This window comes from Hylobates moloch, unplaced genomic scaffold, assembly GCF_009828535.3.
Source record: "Hylobates moloch isolate HMO894 unplaced genomic scaffold, HMol_V3 SCAFFOLD_2, whole genome shotgun sequence".
Taxonomy (NCBI): domain Eukaryota; kingdom Metazoa; phylum Chordata; class Mammalia; order Primates; family Hylobatidae; genus Hylobates; species Hylobates moloch.
The window spans coordinates 5,197,037-5,218,947 of record NW_026652277.1 but is presented as its reverse complement, the minus strand read 5'-3'; the positions used below and the strand labels follow the sequence as shown (position 1 = coordinate 5,218,947).

Sequence of the window (21,911 nt, the reverse complement as noted above, 5' to 3'; positions counted from 1 at the left end):
GATGAAATGGTAGGATAAATGCCTGACTTTTTCCCTTTATTTACAGTTTTCAAAGCCCTACATTGGTTCCCTGAGATACTCCAAAGGAAATCAAAGTTATTATTTTGTAAAGAATCATTATGTAGCTATGGGCTTAAATGTGTCTGATGTTTCAATCCGTGGCAGTTATTATCCTAATGAGCTCTAATTGTCTCAAGCACTTTTAAATTAATGCCCCACTCGTCATGAGACACCTGTGTGTCTCCGTACAGGCCCATGTCATTCCAGGCTTAGGAAAGGCACCTGCTTTCACTCAAGTCTGCATTCATCTGTCTCATAAGCAGCCCATCTTCTAAGAAAACAGGCACATTTCTTGATTGAACAGGTCTTAGAAGAGAGAAGTATTCTGAAGCTAAGGCTATGTGGTATCAAATTGAAAGTACTTTACAAAAGCATACTTGATACTTTTCTGTTATCCCAAAGAAACATATTCAGCACGGTTGAATGTGTCACAAGTGTGATTTAGCAGACCAGCGAGAAGTGTGAAAGATTAAGGTTTCTGACTCTTTATATAACAAATGTGATGTCAGTGCACGGAGAACCCACAAGAACAAAGTGAATCCGTGTTCCCCAGCAGGTTCCCTGGAGTCCTGTCAGGACAGACAAGAGGATCTCAACTTGGCATCCACAGGGTGGTCTGGGGAATATCCCTGAAGTTCCAAAGTCATGTGGATGTGGTTGTACATCCATTTTCCTGGGGAGAGGGTCCAGAGCTTTTATTAGAATCTCACATATGCATGCTGTAAGTGTAAGTACCACCGGACTTGAATCACCGTCCATCCGGGAGAAGTCTTTGGTCTTGCAGTTGGTCCTGGGGATTGCTGAGTGCAGAAAAACTTAAAACTTCTCTGGGTCCAGGGAGATTTATTTTTGAGGACATTCCTCCCACCGGAGTTAGATTCCATGGACAAAGGGGTATTACTCTTTCATCAGTGTTCTTTCATGCCAATTTTAAAAAGCCCATTTAGGCTGGGCACAGTGGCTCATGCCTGTAATCTCAGCACTTTGGGAGGCAGAGGTGGGCTTATCACCTAAGGTCAGGAGTTCAAGACCAGCCTGGCCAACATAGTGAAACCCTGTCTCTACTGAAAATACAAAATTACCCAGGCGTGGTGGCACGTGCCTGTAATTTCAGCTACTTGGGAGGCTGAGGCAGGCGCATCAGTTGAACCCAGGAGGCAGAGGTTGCAGTGAGCTGAGTTTGCGCCATTGCACTGCAGCCTGGGAAACAAAAGCAAAACTCAGTCTCGAAAAAAAAAAGGCCATTTGAAGGCTGAGATATCATCTACTTTGAACCCCCAGGACTCCTAAGTGTATACTTCTTAGCCAGTTTCAGCTCTAGGGACAGGCAGGAATTTCAAGTGAGGAATATGATGAAGACAAACTGTAACATTGTCACTTTAGGTCTTTCTGCCTCTGTCATCAACATTTACAGATGGGGGCCTTAACTAGGCATTTTCTGATGCTTGTAAAATTAATTACTGGCATTATAGCCATATATATTTGAAACAAATATCGTGCTGTCTGCATACTGAGAAAAGCATTAAATACAAAGTAGACCCAGCTACCACAAAAGTCGCTGAACACATCTGATGGGTCAGTTGTGTCCTGATAGATCCCAGGGTGATTTACCTGTGATCCACGGATGGCTAATAAGATGACCTGGTTTCCCTTACCACTGTGCGTACACACATCCTGAGACGGACCGTGAAGTTTAAGAAGATTTTCAGGGCAGAGACTATTCTTTGGCTGAAAATATGTAAGCACACAAACTGGAGAAAGGTAAAAAGGCAGGGAAATTAGACTCTCTTCAGCTCTGACTTGGAACAGGTTAAGGCAAAAACTAGGAATATGGTGGATACATGTTGACTTACTATCTATCAGTTACCCAAAGGGGGCTGATATATAATAGATGAGTGAAAACTCAGTGCTGGTCCAAGGAATTCACAGCATCGGAATTGCTAGGAGGGATGCTTGCAAACAGAAACAATCAGCCCTCTACCCTGACGTCCCACAATCTGGATTCAGTAACACGGTGTATATGGGGTTGCAGGGGGTATGTTAGGGGGTGAGGCCCAGTGACTTTTTTTTTAAAGCACCTCTGGTGATTGTGATACCCAAAGAGGTTTGAGAACTAATGTGCTAAATCACTGAATGCTCTCAATGACAGGTGCTATTTCTGAAGAACATTCATTTAATATATTTACTTAGATTCTGGGTCTTATTTTTACCCTTGAGGCAACCAAAGGAAGATACAGTTTTAAATAAAACATCATTCCATTAACAACACTTGAACTACTACTTGCTTCTTAAACTTCAGAAGCTGATCAAGGTAACTCTGGAATAACTATTCTATACAACACCTCTGGAAATGATTAGAAATCTTGCTTTCTGGTGTTGCAGATCATAATCATTGGTGTAATATACACTTTTGAATGTGAATTTCCAAAGACAAGAACCTGAGGTACTCACATTAAAATCTGAAATTAATCAGGATGCTTTGCCACTACCCTTACTATCCTATCCAGAAAGTAACAGGTGTTCACTTATTTTCAGTACAACTGCTGTGTCTGATTACACCATGTTGTTAAAAGATTTCCTAACACGAGACTTATCTACCTTTCACTGATTCATCAATGAATTTCAAAGGTTGAACTACAATTTTTACTAACTTTTATGAGGCTCACCACTACCTCCTTTGCCACACCAGCATATTTTGCCAAATGCCCCCAATATAGCCACCAGGCAAGAAACCTTCAGGGTGATTATGTGTGTGCTTTTGTTTTTTTAATAGTATCATTCATTTGTACAGAGAAATCACTTGGATGGATCTATTTACAGTCTTTTCTGATTATCATTTCCACTGGCCAAATATATTTCACAGAATAGTCAACACTGACTTGAATTGATCACCATTATAATCGGGCTTTTACTCCTCCTCCCCCCTTTCAAAGATGATGATCCCATTTTAACAGGAACATTTTGTAATAAAAGATTCACCAGTCTTTTTCCATCTTATGAATAAATCCACCAAAATTTATCTAATATGGTCAAATTTTTAACACATTTCATTGTTTCTTTTCAAACTCATTATTTGCAGGTATTGCAAACCAAGGCAAATAAGTCCACGTCCCCTCGAGCCTTCTACAACTTACTACACGCCCTCCAGTTGAGCTTCTCCTACCTCCTTTCACACTTGTGAAGTGTCTGGCACAACCAGCCATTTTACTTGAAGACAAAACCACTCTCTTTTCCTCCCTTTTTCTTTTAACTCACCACCAATCGCCTTCCCTCTTGCATTTCAGACAACACTAAAACTTTCAACAAAATCTTTGAAGTGGCTTTCTTTCAGTAGTCTAGAATACATCCAGTCATCTCATGGGTCTTTACCCTGAAATGCTACACTTTAAAAATGGCAATTTTCTTAATTGGCTCAAAAACAGTATGGCTTGGTTTCGCTTGGTAAAATTAATGTGATTAAAAAAATATATATATATATACACACACACACACACACATACACACACATTTTTAATCAGGAAGAAAAATACTTTAAAGACATGCCAATTTGAAAAGGCATCAAAGTAAAAAATTAAAAGCAAATGCTAAAAACTACTTTACAATAAAAAAATTAAATAATCGGCAGGTTAAATGAATGTAAAATGAGGAATGTACAGTGAAAAACAAACTAATATAAAGCATTCCAGTTGATAGAAACCTCCTCAGGCTTATGGTTTGTTTTCCAAGGAAATTATGTTTCAATGTAAAGTTTGAAATACTCCAGACATACATTCCGTGTAGGGTTTGGATGCCAATGTTAAAATTTCAAATTTTGCATGCAAGGCTTATCAAGGAAACACTGGCAGAATTCCAGTACTTGCAAAATTCTAAGTTTTGGTGAATATTGTAAATATTACAATTGGTATTAGAAAGCCATGATGAATCCAGAATTAAGAGAAAACCCATTTCATAAATATTTCGTTTGATTAAAAAATGCCAGGCTTACCATGTTCTAAATAATTCAAGAAAATATCTTTGGAAAAAAGAGGACTGCAGTTTAACAGTAATCTGTATATCTTTAGCTGCCATTAAAAAAAGAAAAAAGAACAACCCAAAACAATGAAAATGTTACAACTGGTATAAAGTAACTCTATGATGCTCCCCTTACGAGGAAACAAAACTGTACACATTTATCAACAGCCTCTGCAGCAGTTACCATACAGAGCCTTCTCTACACCAAAGTCTCCTTCCGTTTGCCACCAGACCGGGCTTTGTCCCTCGCTCTTCGGATGCCGGGCTGTGTCTGGTGTGTCTTGAAGCTCTTGCTGTCCTCTGCCATCTGCATGCCAGAGCCACATTTGTAAGCGTTTTCATCAACTTCTACCTCAGTAACACTGGAGACTGTGGATGCCCTCCTCTGGGCTGTGAGCTTCCTCACAGAGGGGTGGTCCCCCTCACGCTCTTCGTGCAGCTCGGGCAGGCCCTGCAGCTCAGGCGGACTGCCTGCTGACTGGAAGGGGGCAATGGCCGCCCGAATACAGTTGAACCACTGCTGCTTGTGGAACACGTCATTGGCTTGCAGAGTGTGAGACTGGCCTGGAGAGGGGTCATGGAAGCGAATTCTAAAGATATTTTTAGCTGAAAAAAAAAATTGGAAAAAAAAAAATCAGGCTAAAAAAAGGTTTATTCTAGACAAAGTGGTCATACAATCTTAACATGACTGTCAATTTACGGCAATTTATTTATGTCAATGTGAATACATTAAGCCTATGCATTATTTCTTAGATACACCTGCGGGTGTTCGAGCTGAGAAGGCCTGGACAACTCAATGGATGTAACAAGTATAGGACAATGGAGCCATTTCATCTCTAGAATTCTTAAAGGCAAAACTAAATTCACTTCAGTTCTGAGCTTCTATTTCTTTAAATTATTTTAAGGCCTGCATTTTACCTTTCTCTGAGTTGCTGAAAGCTCCTCGAAAGGAGCCTCCCATTCTCACATCTCCGTCCTGCAGGTCTTCTAGGACCAGCTCCTGGACTGGGATTGGCTGCCGGTAAACCTGGTAAGAGTGCCGTTCGTTCCGTGTGACGGGCCGAGTCAGAACCAAGATGTCTTGAAACAGGAAAATGTAAAGTTTCTGGAGAAATGGGAAACAAACTCTTTCTAAATATGAAACTTGTGTTTTTAAGTGACTGAAATATATTGCTAAAATAACTTGACATTATTAATTTCATCAGATTTATTTTTCGAGGATCTAAGTGACAAATCTAGTAATCCATAAAGACAGTGATTTCAAGGCTAAGCATGTTCTATTTGGAAAGTTTTTCCAATCTCAGAATAAATAAAATGTTTCTTATTGACATGTAATATCAGATTAAGCAGCAGCTAAGTGAATGCTCTGCATCACAAAGACCGATTAGTAGTAACATGACTTGAAACACTAGTGTTGTATACCACAGTTTTCTAACACGAACTAGGGATTAAAAATGCAAGCTGGTAAAATGTTAATGGTTCTATTTTGTCCCACACAAATTTATACCTTTATAAATTTTTCCCTCATGAGAGAAAAATCAGAGATGTCAGATTTCAAATTTTTTCAACAAAACTCCAACTTATAAATTGGGCTTTTGAAAATGCATGATGAAACAAAAATACCATTCCGTGACTGCACTTAGTTCTAGCAGGTACTTTTATAATTAGCATTTAAAAGATAAATTTGCATTCATTCAATCTGCTTCAGAAATATGTAGTGCGAAAAAGCATAAGATAAACTCTTAAAAGTTTTTTTTGAAGGATGCTTTTTTATTAAACATTATGGAACTAATACTGTATTTAGACAGGAACTCCTGGCCAAACAAGTTGATTTATGCTCCGAAACTAGAAAATAAAGTATTACTGATTCTCCACTGAGATATTTAAGGCATCTTCTTTATTCTGTAGTCACAGAAACCAAATGCTGGCTTTATCAAGCTGGAATTATAAAATTAAAATTGGCAACCTTCTTTTACTATGTCATGACTTTACCTTTACAAGCCTGCTTCATAATAAACGTGTAAAAGTTAAAAAGGCAGGAGGGAAGGCTGCTCTGCCACAGCAGCAAAAGTCACCTACATGTCCACTCTTGCTCCGCAGCTCCCCATGGCACAGCAGCACTTTGCTCGCTTCGATTCTGGGGTCCCTCTGCTTTTCATCCAGGTACTCCAGCTTGTCGATGTAATACTGGCACTCGGATTCACCTTTCTTCAAGTTGATATCAGAGAGGACTCCCTGTATTATCAGTATCTGAAAATGATAAATAAAATTGACAGAGCAGCTTCAGTTTATTAACTCATTCTGCTTCCTGCAGAGCAAAAATGTCATATGGAATGGAAGAACTTTAAAGCTTGAAGGGACTTTAGAAATCAGTTAATTCTGCCGGTCTGTTCATTTTATAGATCAAGAAACAGTCCTAGCCAAATTGAGTGATTTGTTCAAAGGTGACAAGGTGAGATCGGATGAGAATCCTGTCCCTTAAGATACAAAATGTGCGAAGTCCAGCACACACATCTCCTTATTGCTTAGTGCACAGTGTACTAACGCACTGGGTACTTAAAACACCAAAACAATTCACTACGCTGATGTGAATCAGCATCTTCAGAAGATAATGTTCTAAAGCAGCTTAATGTATAAACCCAAAAAACAAAACAATCACTTAAGGGACTACTTACAGCATCCTCCAGAAGCTGAACATCAGGGTGATCTTTTGGAGTGTGTTTAAGAATTTCTTTTAACAGTAAAGGGTATTTGACTAGGCGACTTCGAGGGATATCTAGGAAACTCCAAAGATCTAGTTTTCGACTAAAGGGAGACTCGAGACATCGCTGGAGGAAGTCTTGGACTCTTGGATCCTGTTTCTTTTGATCAAGAAGAGCTTTGGCTGCCAGCTGGTTACTACAGTAGCCTCTGTAGGCATTCAAGCGCGGTAACTGAAGAGTAATAAAAGAAAAGGTATAATGTGTTCCTGTTATAACTGAGTGCATTAACAAGCCTGCAAACATGAAACACAAAATGTACAGCTATTCTTGAGAGTTTTAACAAGCTGTGGACATTTTCTGGCAGATAATAATGGAAGCTGAATAGCATTTTAGCAATCATCAAAATGCTCTTCAAATTTTCATAATTTGGCTAAATCCGAGTGAAGACTCATGACTTCTACTACCCTCCAACCTCAGACACTGGCAGTCTGTGCTCCCAGGACACTTGAGTGTCCTCCATTTGCCACCAGCCCTGAGACTGTTTATGTGCTTGGCTATTCCTTCACTAGGCTATAAAGGCAGAGACTGCCTTTCATCACTGACTCCCAGCGACTCCTCCTCAAACAGTGCCCAGCATCTGGCACACACTTAAACATATGTGACAGAATGCAACGGATAATCACACATGATGTGGGAATTCTATCCAAGCAGGAACGTATTTGTAACACAAATGAACCTATAGCATTAATGAAGGTGTTTTTTTTTTTTTTTAAACAGACTGTAACTTCTTACGTCACTGTAAATTTGTTTAGTTTTAATGCCTTATGTGTTTGTAGAACAGAGTTATGGGATCAAATCAGTCTCATATTCATCAGAAACTGCAACATGGCACATCTGTAAGAAATTGTATCTGGGGTCAACAACTCACTACATACCCAGTTCACGAGAATGTGACCAATCTGCTCCACTGTTCCATCGGGCTTGGTTGCTTCTCCTATTCTTGTCAACAAATCTGAAGTGATAAAAAAGCATAAACACCATTAACAGGTTTATTTAAAAAATAGGTCAGCACTACATTAGAAGTTTAGACTGAAAATTACATGCACTGCTGCTCTTTAGATTTAATGACAATTAAGTGGCACATCTAACCTTCATGCAGAGGTATGTAAGAGTCCAGATCACCAAATATATGTGTGAGTTCCTCTTCTGACATGATGGACAACTTTAACATAGGGTCATGGTAGGCCTGTCAGAGGGGAGAAATGTGTCACAGAGAGATCATGTGAGGAAAACATGAGGGATCTATACTTGGAAACAAAGAGAATTAATTACATAAAAGCTAGCGTGGATTCTGTTTGCTACACATAAAATAAATTAGTATGTATTAATCCCCAAATAAACTCTCTTACTTTTTTTTTTTTTTAAGACGGAGTCTTGCTGTGTCACCCAGGCTGGAGTGCGGTGGCGCGATCTCGGCTCACTGCAAGCTCCGCCTCCCGGGTTCAGGCCATTCTCCTGCCTCAGCCTCCCAAGTAGCTGGGACTACAGGTGCCCGGCACCACGCCCGGCTAATTTTTTGTATTTTTAGTAGAGACGGGGTTTCACCGTGTTAGCCAGGATGGTCTCGATCTCCTGACCTCGTGATCCGCCCGCCTCGGCCTCCCAGAGTGCTGGGATTACGGGCTTGAGCCACCACGCCCGGCCTAAACTCTCTTACTAATACTTGTATTTGAGGATGTGTCTAGACCTCATCTAACAAAAATGTATTCACCAGTAGATATTTTCTATTCTTCTACTTCTAAAGGGTAAGAAAACTATCCTTTAGATTTTGTGAAATGTAATTTTTAAAAACTAGGGCATCTGATAAAAAGTTATTTACTGACCTTTCTTGCAAGTTTGAGATCCTCAATTAAATCCTGTTCACCTCGGGACATTTCATATATTGCCTAAAAACAGCCAGCAAACATCAGAGGTCATTCTTTCGAGAAAGGAAAATTATATACAACTGATAATTACATTATTTGATGTTTTGAATGGCATTTTAAAAAGTAACTCAGCCTGAAAATTGTAATTCAGAATGGAATCTCAAATAAAAGGTTGCCATATGTTTGGTAATTTTACCCTATTAGAGTTGTTTAATTTGACCACCATCCATCTTTAGGTTTTGTTCACCATGTATTAGGAATTGTTGCTCAAACACAAAAATCCAAGTTGTTCTTCTGGGAAAACATGGATGCTGAGTGCCAGCATACCTCCTGCCGTCGGATCTCCCTGGTGGTGAGAGACTCCTTCATGGTGACGTCCAGCATTTCTGACCACAGTACACTGCTCCTCCTCTTGGTGGGTGTCGGGACTGTTGACCTGCTAGAAAACTTCTGGGCAGAGGCTGGGGATCTGTGGTCACCACGAAGGGTAAATGACTTAAAAAAGAAAAGGTGAACAAAAGAGAAAACAAGATTTGGAAGAAACAGAATTATTCCCATTTTCTTTTTTTTTTTAAAGTGAAGAAAGACAAAGTTCTGAGAATTTCTCAATGCAGAAAACAATAATTTATCCAAGTTTCCACCTACCAATCTTATTTATCAGCTAAAATTACATTTTTGGGAATAAAAACTAGCCAAGACTATGCATTGATGTAAGATGCAAATTAATATAATGAGGCTACACATTGTTCTGGAACAATATTCCTTACTAGCATATTACAAAAAGAAAACTATGTTTAAGTATAATAATGCAAACCTGTTTGTACAGCTCAAAAACAACTACAAATTCCAGGCTTCTATAAAGTCCCCTGACTGCATTACTCTTCCTCCTCTCTTTTTACCTGTATTGTTTGACCAAAACGTCTGACAGCTCCATTTCTTACAGGAGAGATTAAATTTGCCAAGGACGTCACACGAGCCAGAGGTCGAACTCTTTTATTGCTTGGCTCCTATAAAAACAAACCAGATGACACTAAATATATGTCTAGGTGCAATGATTTCATACAAACTTGGACAAAGTAAAGCCCTCTCACAAAACAATTTTTGTACATTATAAAATACAGAAACATGAAAATAAGAGTTGTTCTTCATTGTCAACACAATAAGAACTCTATTGAGTAGCAGTAACTTTTCAAAAAATAAGAGTATAAGAAAAGCCAGTCAAATATTTCCATTAGGGGAAAAAATTAAAATTCAAACAAGGAAATTACATCCTAAAATCCAATAGAACTTTTTAGTTTAAGGCAGGGAATAACTTCTTTTTTTTAAAAAGCCTTATTGTTATGAAAATTTTCAAACATACATGAAAGTGGAGAATGGCATAATGGATCCCATGTGTCTACCAAGCGGCCTCCACAGTGTCTGGTATAACAATTTGTTTCATTTTTGTCCCTACTTAAATATTTTAAAGCAAATCTCAGACATTGTATCATTTCATTCTTAACTACTTCCGTTAGAAAATATGACCTTTCAATAAACATGTCTGACACTGGAATGGGCTGAAAAATATTGAAGCCAAGGCAGGGAGGAGTTAAAAGAGCACCCAGGCTCTGAAATCTGACTGGGCACAAATCCCGGCTCTACCACTTGATAGGGCACACCCTTGGCGTCAGTTTTCTCATCTATAAAATGGGGCTAAAAGTAGCACTTCTCTTATGAAGTTGTTGTGAAGATTAAATGAATAATAGGGCTTGAAACAGTGCCTGGCACATACTAAGTTTGAGCTATTACTAACAGATTTTAGGAATATTTCCATTTACTACATAAACACTGGGATTCATAAATAAATAAGATCCTCTCTCAAACAGTAATTTATTAACTTAAAAGAAAGGTATACACAAATCAAGAAGAAATAGTTATGATTCTACATGTTATTGCTTTTAAATAATATAACAAACACATCACTTATTCAAGGATTTTGAAACTTTACAAAAATTGCATTATTCTAATTTTATCGCTAGAAAAATGGAGGCATACCAGTAGGTGACTCACACAGTAACTGAAATGAAGAATGCCAGATCATAAAAGTAGCGGGTCTATTCTTTATAATGTCTATGGAGCATAATTATTTGTATTTTGTGCTTCTGACAATTGTGGCATACTTGACAAAATAATTTTGATGAGAATCCAAGGAGGATATATAATTTAAAATTATATTAAAATATCACTGAAAAACAAGACATCATTTAAAAATAACAGAAGCAGCAACTTTTTCCAAAAATTCTTTGACATGACTAAAGTAATATAAAAAGGAAGGGGTGTAGAAAATTGAGTAAAAATAATGCCTTTAAACAACTGAAGACTATATTGACCACTTTTGGTTTGGGTAAAAAAAAATTTTTTTTTAATTAAGTATTTAAACTGACAGGAAAAGTTAACATTATTTGGAAAGAAATGTAAATAATTTGAATATCCAAAGAAACAATTAGACTCATTAAAGCTCCTAAATGTATACATATGTATCAGAAAGGAATGTGAACTATTAAGGAAACTTGGTAGATAATCAAAGAGAATTTAGAAATTTGAAGGCTTTAAGAGGCAGAGTTGTAGGTCAACCCCTCATACCAAATAATCAACTCCAAAGTAAAACTTTGAATATAAATGAACTGCAAAAGAAACCTTCGCGATATGTAATAAGATGGCACACGCTGTGCTTCTGAGGACATGTGTGGATGCCTCCCTCACGTACATCTGTGCTGACTGACTGACACACGCGTGTGCAGGGGCCAGCACAGGCATTCCTTTCCATTTAGTAAAGACAGCACAAAGAGTCTCCTGTTGGACTGAAGATAGAATTACCTCACAGAGTAAGAAATGCCGACATTTCACTGGAACAAAGCAGTTGTCAGAAAGTTCTGTTCTGCTTTTTGGGAACAGAGGTTAACTCCTTTTCCTTGTTTCATGCATAACAAATTTGACTTCCCAGAAAATATAATATTTAATTTCAACTTAAAAGGTCTTTGGAAAGGTGAATATGAAAGGAAAATTTAGTTAGCAGGAAATAAATTTTTGATATCTATTTTATCACATAAAATCAAATTAATAATAAAAACTTATTATCTTTATAGGACCAGTTACTGCACAACTACTAACTTCCTGGTAACTCAAAATTATGTGATATTTTAAAACTACAGAATTTAGATTTAGATAAGTGAATGTAAATATATCTAAAGCATACTTCTGAAACAAACACGGGTTTTGTTGAGGTGGTCTCTTTAGGGTGGCAGCATATTATGCCAGGTGGTATTTGGTGGTTAAATATGTTCCACAGTCCTTTAAAAACCCAACTCTAATCTCACTTCTCCACAAAGGAAATGCTGCTCTTCAGAGTTTCTCAAATCTAGGCTGTCTTGGGAAGTAAGATGCTTACTCAGGAAATACAGGTTGGGAGAGGGAGAGAAAGCAGGAGGGCACTTTGCACTTTTTCACATGCTTTTGGGGACTGAATGGTGGGTAACTTTCCGGCCTCACTCAAAGGACATACATGAAGAATGTTTGGCAAATACAAAACAAACTTTTAGTATATATATTTTAAAAGTGTGACCAATTTTAATGACTAAAACAACCAAAAGTGTGATTATGAAATGTAAAGGTATAATGCTGCTACTAATTTCAGGATACATATACTATTTGAAAACAGACTCATACATGAAACTTCTGTGGAAAAGTGATGTGGTTTAGGCATTCACAGGCCACCTAAAAGATTGGGACAAAAATTTGTGTCTTTCGGAATACAGGTTAGAAATTGGCCCATGTGAGCCGAAACCAAAAGTAGTTTTCTTTAGAGGTCCACATGAACTATCTTAATAATCTTGGTTTGACTATTAAGAACCTAAATATTTGCAGTCACAAAACAAATTCCTAACACAATATTTAGATAGGCCAGACAGCATTTGGAGGTGATGAAGGTGAGTGGAATAGGCGCTTTCTATCTCACCACCACCAGATGGAAGGCACCCATAGTTCCACTGCTAGGATTGTTTATTTTTACTTTGGAGTCCTGGAAACATGTTATGGCAAATTCAAGAAGCTTAAAGAACAGATATGAATACTGGAACCATACTCTCCTCAAAAAAAAAAAAAAAAAAATCCAAAAATCCATGGGAATAAACAAAAAATGCCAACAAGCTTTACATGCTCAGTGAATTTTCTGCTGCAGGGAACCTTTCACCAGGGCTAAAGTTCACTTGGAGGGAAAAAAAAGTCCAACACTCTCTAACATAAGTTTATATTGTTAATTTAGGTTAATTTTTAATCAGACTAGGTTAGCTAGGCAGTCACATGCACTATTATAGGCAATCTGCCCACAGATCAGGGTATGTATTAATGTTAGTAATCCACTTGTAGTTAGATTTTATGCCTTAAAAATTTCTCGACATCTATAAACAGAAAATTGTTGAGAATAAGTTAAAGTATTTTTCAGGTTATGCCTTATACCTAACTGCAACAACATGGAAAAATCCTGTTGAGAAGTCAGCGTTTTGTAGAAAGGCTTTTTCTTCTAATGATGCCAGTTAGAGAACATATTTTAGGAGGGTCTCTTCTATAACCAATCGTATCAAGACACTGAATAAAAAAAACAGTATGCGCCTAGGTCTATTCCTTTGGGTTATAATAGTTAAATAATCTTCTCTCCTACTTAGCAAAAACTTTAAAATCAAAAGAAAATAAAAGTTATTTTTAAAAAGATAAAAATGAGTTACGATCACATGGGATGAATTCCTTTTCTAGAAATACTCAAATTATTTAGAGCTGTGTCACTAGATCTAAAACCCTGACAACATTCCTAGTGCTTGTAACTTAGAAATAAAGGTAAGGCAGAAACACAGCCCATGCCTGATACTAAACAAAGGCCAGTTTCTATGGGCCCAACAGATGATAAGCTGCAGGATTCACACTAGTGACTGTGGATGATGGCTCTACTCAAAGGAAATGCTCATACATTTTGAGAAAACCGACACATAGGCAAAGACCAAAACCAAGAACAAAAACCAAAGCCAAACCACACCAAATAAAAGTGTACTTCCTGAAGACAGCAGCTATTTTAACTACCAAAAGGTGTGTGTATGTGTACACATGACAAGCAACTTTGCTGGGGTATTCAGTAAGCTTTACATATTTAAAATGCACAATTAGATAAGTTTTGACATGTGTACAGAGATGGAAACCATTACCACAATCAAGAGATACACAGTTAACTGAATGCAGGAACACTATTCCTAGCATATAAGTGACAATGTAGTATATATTAAAGTATACAGTATAAACAGAATATCACACAATATTAAATCAAGATTACATAAAATGGCATAATTTGATTTATATTGATAAATGTTCATAAAGACTAAAAAAATGACTTCAGACAAAGCAAGGAGGGTAAAAATAATAAGTCATTGGTTTAAATATTCTAACATGCCTCTTTCCTTCTGAAGAAAAAAGTGGCATACGATGAACTCATCAGATGGAAGAAAAATGCACACCAGGTCAGACTAAACTTGAGTTGCAATTTGTTCACTAGCATTGATCTACAACAACGGGATTCTTTTCCTCTCGCTCCATTAAGGTAGTTTCTAAGACTGGATGATATAAATTCAAGTTAAAAAAACAACAATTATATTAAGCATCAGAAACGTGACAAATGTAACCAGAGTAACATATACATTTAAAATCTTTTCCTTTTGTATAAAAGGTGTGTACACTCAAGCTATGCTGTGTATAAACTATTTAAACTTAGACCACAGTCCCTAAACACATTTCAAGCTTGCACATAAATCAAGAACATACATTGTAAAAATAAGATCAAAAGTTTAAAATTATACTGTTAATACCTTGTTAAAAATCTTAAAACTCCGTGGAGTTAGGAAACATTCCTTTTGCCTAACGTTTCTCTTAAAGTCTTACCTCTTGTTCTCTGAAGGACTGGTTATTGACATCTAGGACTCGTATGGTCCTTTTAATAGGTAGGAGACCTCCAGTCTCATCATGTGCCACCATGCTTCCCAAGTACTCCCTCAAACCTTTCCAATCAATCCACACCGAGTCAGCGCTGTAGCGACGCTAGGCAGAGGCACACGGGCTTTTCTCCCCAGAGTTGGGCCACCCTCGGCAGCCACGTGCCCATGCCTCTCGCCGCGGTGGAGCAGACGCTTCTGAGAGCCGCAGGCAGCAAGCACCGACCCTAGAGCTCGGGGGCGGGGCCGCAGCCAACCGGGCCCTGGGGGCGGGGTCCACCACCACGTGACTTCAGTTAACTGAGAGCTGGGCACACCTAGGCCTCTCAGCTTTCGCCCGGGAGGAGAGTGAAGCTGGGTTCAAGTAGGACAGAAACTTCTCTTCCTGATTTAAAATGCATTCCCGAAGGAAAACAAATTGTTACGTTATCTACTCTGGTGCTTAGTCACAGACAGGCAGACTTTTCCTATAAAACCCTATTGCCTGGGAATAAGTTTAGTATGGACAACTTAACAACTCAAATAAGGAAATAGAAATTCTTATTTAATGGGCCCGAATCAACGTATATAATGAAGAAAAGCCTAATTTTCCAGGAAACCTGCTTTTATTTTACAGAAGTGCAAGCATATTCACAATTATAAAATAGATTATCTAAGTCTTTAAATAGTTCCCACCACTTTTTCTTAAGACTAGCAGGGTAAATACAGCAAGTGCACTTCTGTTACCTCTCTTCCAGAAGAAAATCTCCCATGAGGTTACGGGTAAACTGGGCTACTTCAGATTTCAAAATTCAGTATTTCTTAGAGGTAGATATTTTTTCTGTATCTTTTTAAAAACTTGATTATCTGTGTACTAGATATTTTATAACAAAGGTGATTTCTGTTCTCTATATTGTATACATAGTATATAATTGTGTATATATTATATATAAGTGTATAATATAACAGGGTCCTTCTCTAAACTGAATTAACTGATCTTGATATAGCTCAAACAGGGTCAAAAGACTGCTTAAAAAGTCTTGCATTTTACAGGTGAAGAAATGAGGCTCACAGAGGTGAAGTGACAATAATGACAGTGACCAGTGACAGTCTCCAAATTTCTAGCCTAAGTCTTTTCCTCTATGGAATAATACTACTTTTGTTGGCTTGGCAGGCCTGCTGTGAAGCAGATTTCCTTTTAAACACAAAATTCTTTATTCTATTTGGAATGGTAAAATTTTACACTATAAACTACTATAATATGATGGTATGTTGGAAAAATATTTCTATTCTGAGGATTTATAGAATCAGAGAAATCTATTCTATAAAAGTCACTATTCTAGATACTTGCATAATAAAAAAAAATAGGCTTCATATCTGCTAAAGGGACCATTGTGTAAAGGTAGGCCACATGAAGAGATAACAGAAGATAGCTTTTGCAAATTCAAAACTAAGGTGTGTAGCTAGTAAGTGCTACAGGAGTTCTGGAAGAGAAACCACTTCAGGTAGTTTTCTAAGTTGAGACATGGCTGGGAACAATGCCAGGAAGAGGTTTAAGATGTTATGTCTGTGGGGCCTTGAATGTAATATTTTTCATAGATTTGAACAAGAGAAAATTTCGAGGATGAGGGAGTGAGTCCACACTGTGAGGTCATGGGCTGTGCGTAAAGATGGAACAGATGGATGTACTCAACAAGTGAGAGAGATAATGAGAGCTATGTTGTAATAAGATATATGTGACTGGTGTTTAAGACGGTTGAAAGATGACTGAAAACATAATGCAAAAATCACAATCGGGCAACAAGAACTTTGCCTAAAGTAGGACCAGTAGGGAAAAAGGAAAAGGATATAAGCAAGAAGTCACAGATGCCTAAAATTCTTTAAATAGGAGGGGTAACTGTTAGTGCAAATCAAGAAATAAGAAGGAACAAGCTTTGAAAGAAAATTCTAAGTTACATTTTAGATAAACTGAGCGTGAGGCGGTGGAAGAACGTGCAAATGAAAATATTCTGCTGGTAATTGGAAATGTTGGACAAAAACCTGAAAAAGAGGCTGAAGGCTAGATTTAGACTGGAGAGTCAGATACAGAGATAAAAATCGAAGCTATGGGAGTGAATGAGATGCCTGGGAGAGAAAATTTGGACAAAAAGAACATGGTCCAAGTATCTAACTCTGGAGGAAAGCCAAGGGAAGGAGAATTCTGCAAAAGGAATAGTTAGAAGGAAAGAAACAAAGCAAAAGCCAAGGGAAGAAAAAAATGTTAATTACAGCAAAGAGGTTAAGGAGGGTAAGAAAAAAGCCACAGATTTAGTGATTACAAGTTTAATGAGGATCTCAAGTGTGCTATTTCAGGGGAGTAAAGACAGAGGCAAATTACAGGGGTTGAAAAGTGAATACAGAAGAATAGTGGGTGCAGACTATTTATAAAGACAAATAATCTACAAAAAGTAATTGCCTAAGGTTTGCAGGAGAGTTGCTACTTCTTGCAGGAAGGACCACCACTGCCCTTCTGTAGCTATGTGTGTTTTATACACGAGATGTGGTAATAATTCCTCTTTCTGCTTTGAGTTTATTTTTTAAAGTAATGGAGATTGGCTCTGTTTCATCATCTACTCTATTGTCCAGTCTGTCCTGGGCAGTATGTGTGATGTGGTTGGCCTTAAGAGTGGATGACTGTAGAAGATATTTCCATATAGCATGAAAGTAGAAGCACCTGAGCGATTGTGGACTCCTAATTTTACTCTTAATTTTAAGAACAGTGATCTGCCTACATTCTCAGAGCTAATATGAACAGCCTAGGCTAGACCCCAGCAGTCTGGTTCAGTTAGCTTCATCAGTTAAAATATGGTGTAAGTAAGGCCAATACTTTACGGCCACCTAGTTTCTAAGGGAATAAAGGATTACGTGCAGTGGGAGTTAGGAAAGAAGCAGCTGGGAGTTCTCCTGGGATTCTTACCCAATGTCTTTCTTGAAACTGTTTTTCCACTTAGTTCCAACAGAAATGAGCCAAGATAATGAGGAGAAGGGGTATCTTTCATTCTGTCCTTCAGCTGGGGACCCAAGAGGTAAAGGTAGAAGTCTTTATATGTAAAAACAGAAATAGAAAACAAATAGGGTATACTGATGACAGCCATGTTCACAAAAGCCCCAGCTCATCAACACTAAAATCTTAGTTTCATTTTGAATATGCAGGTTTGGGGTCTAAATGTAGACAGCATCTAAAAAAGGAATGATGAACATGTGGAAGTTCAACTAGACTCAAGAATCTTGAGCGTTGTCACAATGCTGCATAAAATCAGAGGACTAAACAGGCCCTCTGAGATCATTCACCCATCCTCTTCAGTTTTCTCATAAGGAAACTTAATGGGTGGTGGTGAAAAATAGAAGAAAAATGTAAGGTCTTACTTTGTGCTAGAGTTCCATACGTTTTCTTATTTAATCAACTCTATGAAGTACTTATTATCTCAATTACTTTGTGCTAGAGCTTTATACATGTTATCTTAATCAACTCCATGAAGTACTTATTATCTCGATTTTAGAGATGAAGGAAACTAGGACTGACCAAGTTTAAGAAACTTGTCCAAAGGTACCTTGTTAATCAGTGGCTTAACAGACCTGACAACTCTGGTCTGCGCGGCTGTTTTGACACTGTCCGATTAAGATAACCCATGTAAAACCTTTAGCATGTGTTCTGAGACACACTAGGTGCTCAGTATATGTTAGCTGACCTAAGTTAACAGTAGACCTAAGTTTAAAACCAAAGTCTCCTGAGTCCCAGGCTAGTAGTGTTCACTAAATTGCCAATACTTTTATAGAGGAGGAAACCATAAGAATGGTTGAGAGATTAGCTGCCTTATAGCCTTTTTATAACAAGACATGGGGTAGGTAAAAAGATAGTAAAATAGTTCCAGTTGTTTAAGTTTAGAAGAGTTTTTTTTTCTTTTTTTTTTTTTTAAGACAGGGTCTTGCTCTGTTGTCCAGGCTGGAGTGCCATGGCACAATCTCAGCTCACTGCAACCTCTGCCTCCTGGGTTCAAGTGATTCTCATGCCTCAGCCTCTGGAATGTGCCATCACCCCTGGCTAATTTTTGTAATGTTAGTAGGGACGGGGTTTCACCATGTTGGCCAGGCTGGTCTCGAATTCCTGGTCTCAAGTGATCCGCCTGCCTCGGCCTCCCAAAGTGCTGGAATTACAGGCATGAGCCACCCTGCCTGGCCAACAGCAACTATTTGTATAACTTTCTACAAATGGCATAACTGAGGCACAGATTGGTTAGCGTCCTTTCTTTGTGTAGAACATCTAGAATTTATACATGTAACTGAGTTATGTAAAGGTAAAGAGAAAGATAATGTTTCTCATGTATAGAAAAGGAGTGTTAGGTTACTTGTTCTCCCCCTTTCAAGTGAAAAACTGCTTGGAATTTAGAAATAAATTAGAGCTTAGGAATAATCATTACTTTTTTTGGTCTAGGCATTATTATTTACTTTTACCTGGAACAATAACAAGCAATTGGAAATTAGACTAGGGAAGCCATACTACAGGCAAAGAGAAAACAAAATCTAAGCTCTCTGCTGCCCTCTACATGAGATATTGTGAAATGCAATTGTCAACCTGTTTTTCAACTTTGAAATTATATTTGTAAGGACATTACATAGATGACTACATAAACAATCTCTTAATTTTTGGAAAAATATGACCAGTAAAATCTGTATTTTCAGTCTTTGTACAGCCTTCATGTCTTATATTACTAAATTAAACATATTTTAAAATGATAAAAGTATATGAAAAAGATTCCACAATTCACAAGAAATATTTTAAGAACTTTTTCTAAATATAAGAAAACTACATTCCATTTTAAAACTCTAGAGTTCAAGATTACAAGCATATACTCTGTATCTCACTAAAAATAGGTTAGTTAAAAATAAAATTTAATCTTACTAAAAAGGAAGCATTAATTGAAAAGTGGAACTTTTGAAAAACCATAGTTCCAAAATATCTAGTAATAACTTAAAAACAAAAAGAGTTACATTTGAACTGGATAAGTATGAAAGAAATTAGTAATGAAGTTCTATGTGATTTGAGTCTCCAAGTTTAGTACTAAGAATTTGGTTTGGGAAAAAAACATCAGTTCAGACCAATTAAGTATTATTAGACACACTTTACACAAAATAGTCTCCTAGGCTAATAAGTTTGGTATTGTCAAAACAATGGTTCTTTTGTGCGATGACAACACAAATAGCCAATCAAATGGGGTATCAGCACTGTTAGTGGTGACTTTTTATCTCAGGTAACGAATAACTTCCAGTATAACGTAAGACCACTTATTCTTCTGTAACAAGCTGTTGAATGGGATTCCTCCCATTTTTCCCTGAACTTTAGCTTAAGGACCCAAACTAAAGACAAAACGATATTGTGTCTTGTGCCCAGCCTCCTGTTTTCTCAGCCCAATTTGACATTGCCATAGCAACTGGCTCCCCACAGGAGTGACCCCACAGTCCCTTGCCTCAGCTGCACTGTGTATCTCTTGCCTTCCACCCTGGGCTTCTTGGATGCTGCTGTGTGGCACATGCGCACATGTAGCCACGAGTGTGTGGGATGGACACCCGAAAGGCCACTTGTTGACTAACAGAGCACAGGAGCTGCAGGATAAAAGCTCCCCTCTTCAGTCCCTTGAGAGGAGAAGTCTGTGGTGTGTTTTACACAGCTCTTCAGAGCTCCAGCGAGATCTACCCCACTGCCCACGGTAGTGACAGCTTAATTAGACACTGCATGGGCCTCCTCTCTTTCACTTCTCCAGCCTGTTCCCTGGGATCATACCTCAAGAAAGACATCTGTCAATGAGTCCTCGTTTTAGGCTCTGATTTCTGGAGGGAGAACCTAGGCTAAAACATGGACACTGAGATTGGTCCTAGAGATCAGAAACACAGGATGGGACTCTGAAACAGACTCACTCACTAATAAAATGGTGACAAGGACTACAGGTATGAATAGGGATGAGACACAGAGTAGTGAGGCAATGCCTTACGTAGTAGTGGTGGCAAATGAACAAGAGAGGGGCAGTGGTAATTGTAATGATTGTAGTGTTGACTGGCTTTGGTTAATTGCTTTAAAATATTTGAAAAAGCAGCTGACAGAACTTTCATAATGTTCTCAGCACCACAGTGGGAATAGCTAAGTGGGAGTCCCTGAAATTTCACCCCTTACACCTGGGCCAAGATGGTAAGTCAGAAGCAGTATTGCATACCAGGAGAAAATGCAGAGATCAGCCATCAAAGTTACAGACTGCACAAGTGATGGTCTCCACTAGATCCTCATTCTGTTTATCTGAGTGCCTCTTACAATAATGAGGTGGACTGTGGTAAATGACAGTGGACCACTGTAAACTTAAGTGGTAGTTCTAACCTCAACTGTTGTGCAAGATGTAGAGTCTACTGGAGCAGACCAACAAACCATCTAGCATTTGTTACATGGTTATGGTTATGGTTACTGATCTGGCCTATGTGTTCTTTTCAATCCCCATTAGTAAGAAGAGTCAAAAGTAGTTAGCTTTTAGGTGGGAAGGACAGCAGCCTGTGATTGCTCACGTCCTGAAGCTGTTCACTTTCTGTTTTCTGTCACAAAGTCAGCAAGGACCAGATATTCCACAGAACATCATACAGGCCCCCTATATTAATAACATTATACCAAAAAGACCTAGTGAATAGGAAGTGGAAAGTATTTTGGATATCCCAGTAAATCAAACACATGCCACAAAAATTCAGGGGTTGCCATGTTGGAAAAGTTTTAATAGATCCAATGACCTGAGGCTTTCTGGGATCTCCCCTCTACAGGAAAGGACAGGTGTTGCACCTTGCATCTCCTAGGCACAGTGCTAGCAGGCCTCTTCATCTTTTGGAGGGAGTATCTGCTATATTTGGGAATGTTGCTGTGATAGTTTTGAGTAGGTCCCAGAGCAACAGAGGTCTCTGTAGCAGGTCCTCCAGGCTGTGGTGCAAACTGCCCTGCTGTTCAGGCCATATGACCTGGTATATCACATCAAGGTTGTGGTATTTATGGTAGACAAAGATGCTGTGTGATGCTCTGGCAAGACCAGGAAGAGAACTGCAATGCAGAGCCTTAGGGCTCCAGAGCAAAGCTCTGCTTTCCACGGCAGAAAATGACTCTGGTTTGAAAAGTAGCCCCAGGTGTGGGGCAGACCTAGTTAGAGTGAGGCCCTGGCTACGGG

At 38.3% G+C, this 21,911-nt stretch overlaps 1 protein-coding gene across 2 annotated transcripts in view; it reads right to left on the bottom strand.

Annotated features, from left to right (window-relative positions):
- Positions 1 to 2,213: 2,213 nt before the first annotated feature.
- Positions 2,214 to 21,911, bottom strand: part of NET1 (neuroepithelial cell transforming 1) — a 46,374-nt gene continuing 26,676 nt past the window's right edge. Inside the window, exons 1-10 of one of the 2 annotated variants that reach the window (XM_032147317.2) lie at positions 14,657 to 14,906; positions 9,598 to 9,705; positions 9,026 to 9,193; positions 8,657 to 8,719; positions 7,923 to 8,019; positions 7,709 to 7,785; positions 6,747 to 7,004; positions 6,151 to 6,321; positions 4,990 to 5,176; positions 2,214 to 4,677 (exon numbers count right to left, since the gene is read on the bottom strand). In XM_032147317.2, coding sequence (XP_032003208.1) covers positions 4,271 to 4,677; positions 4,990 to 5,176; positions 6,151 to 6,321; positions 6,747 to 7,004; positions 7,709 to 7,785; positions 7,923 to 8,019; positions 8,657 to 8,719; positions 9,026 to 9,193; positions 9,598 to 9,705; positions 14,657 to 14,749 — 1,629 coding nt within the window. In that variant the 5' untranslated portion in view covers positions 14,750 to 14,906 and the 3' untranslated portion in view covers positions 2,214 to 4,270. Of the gene's footprint in view, positions 4,678 to 4,989; positions 5,177 to 6,150; positions 6,322 to 6,746; positions 7,005 to 7,708; positions 7,786 to 7,922; positions 8,020 to 8,656; positions 8,720 to 9,025; positions 9,194 to 9,597; positions 9,706 to 14,656; positions 14,907 to 21,911 lie in introns of those variants that run through there. The other variant, XM_032146678.2, reaches the window with a different exon arrangement.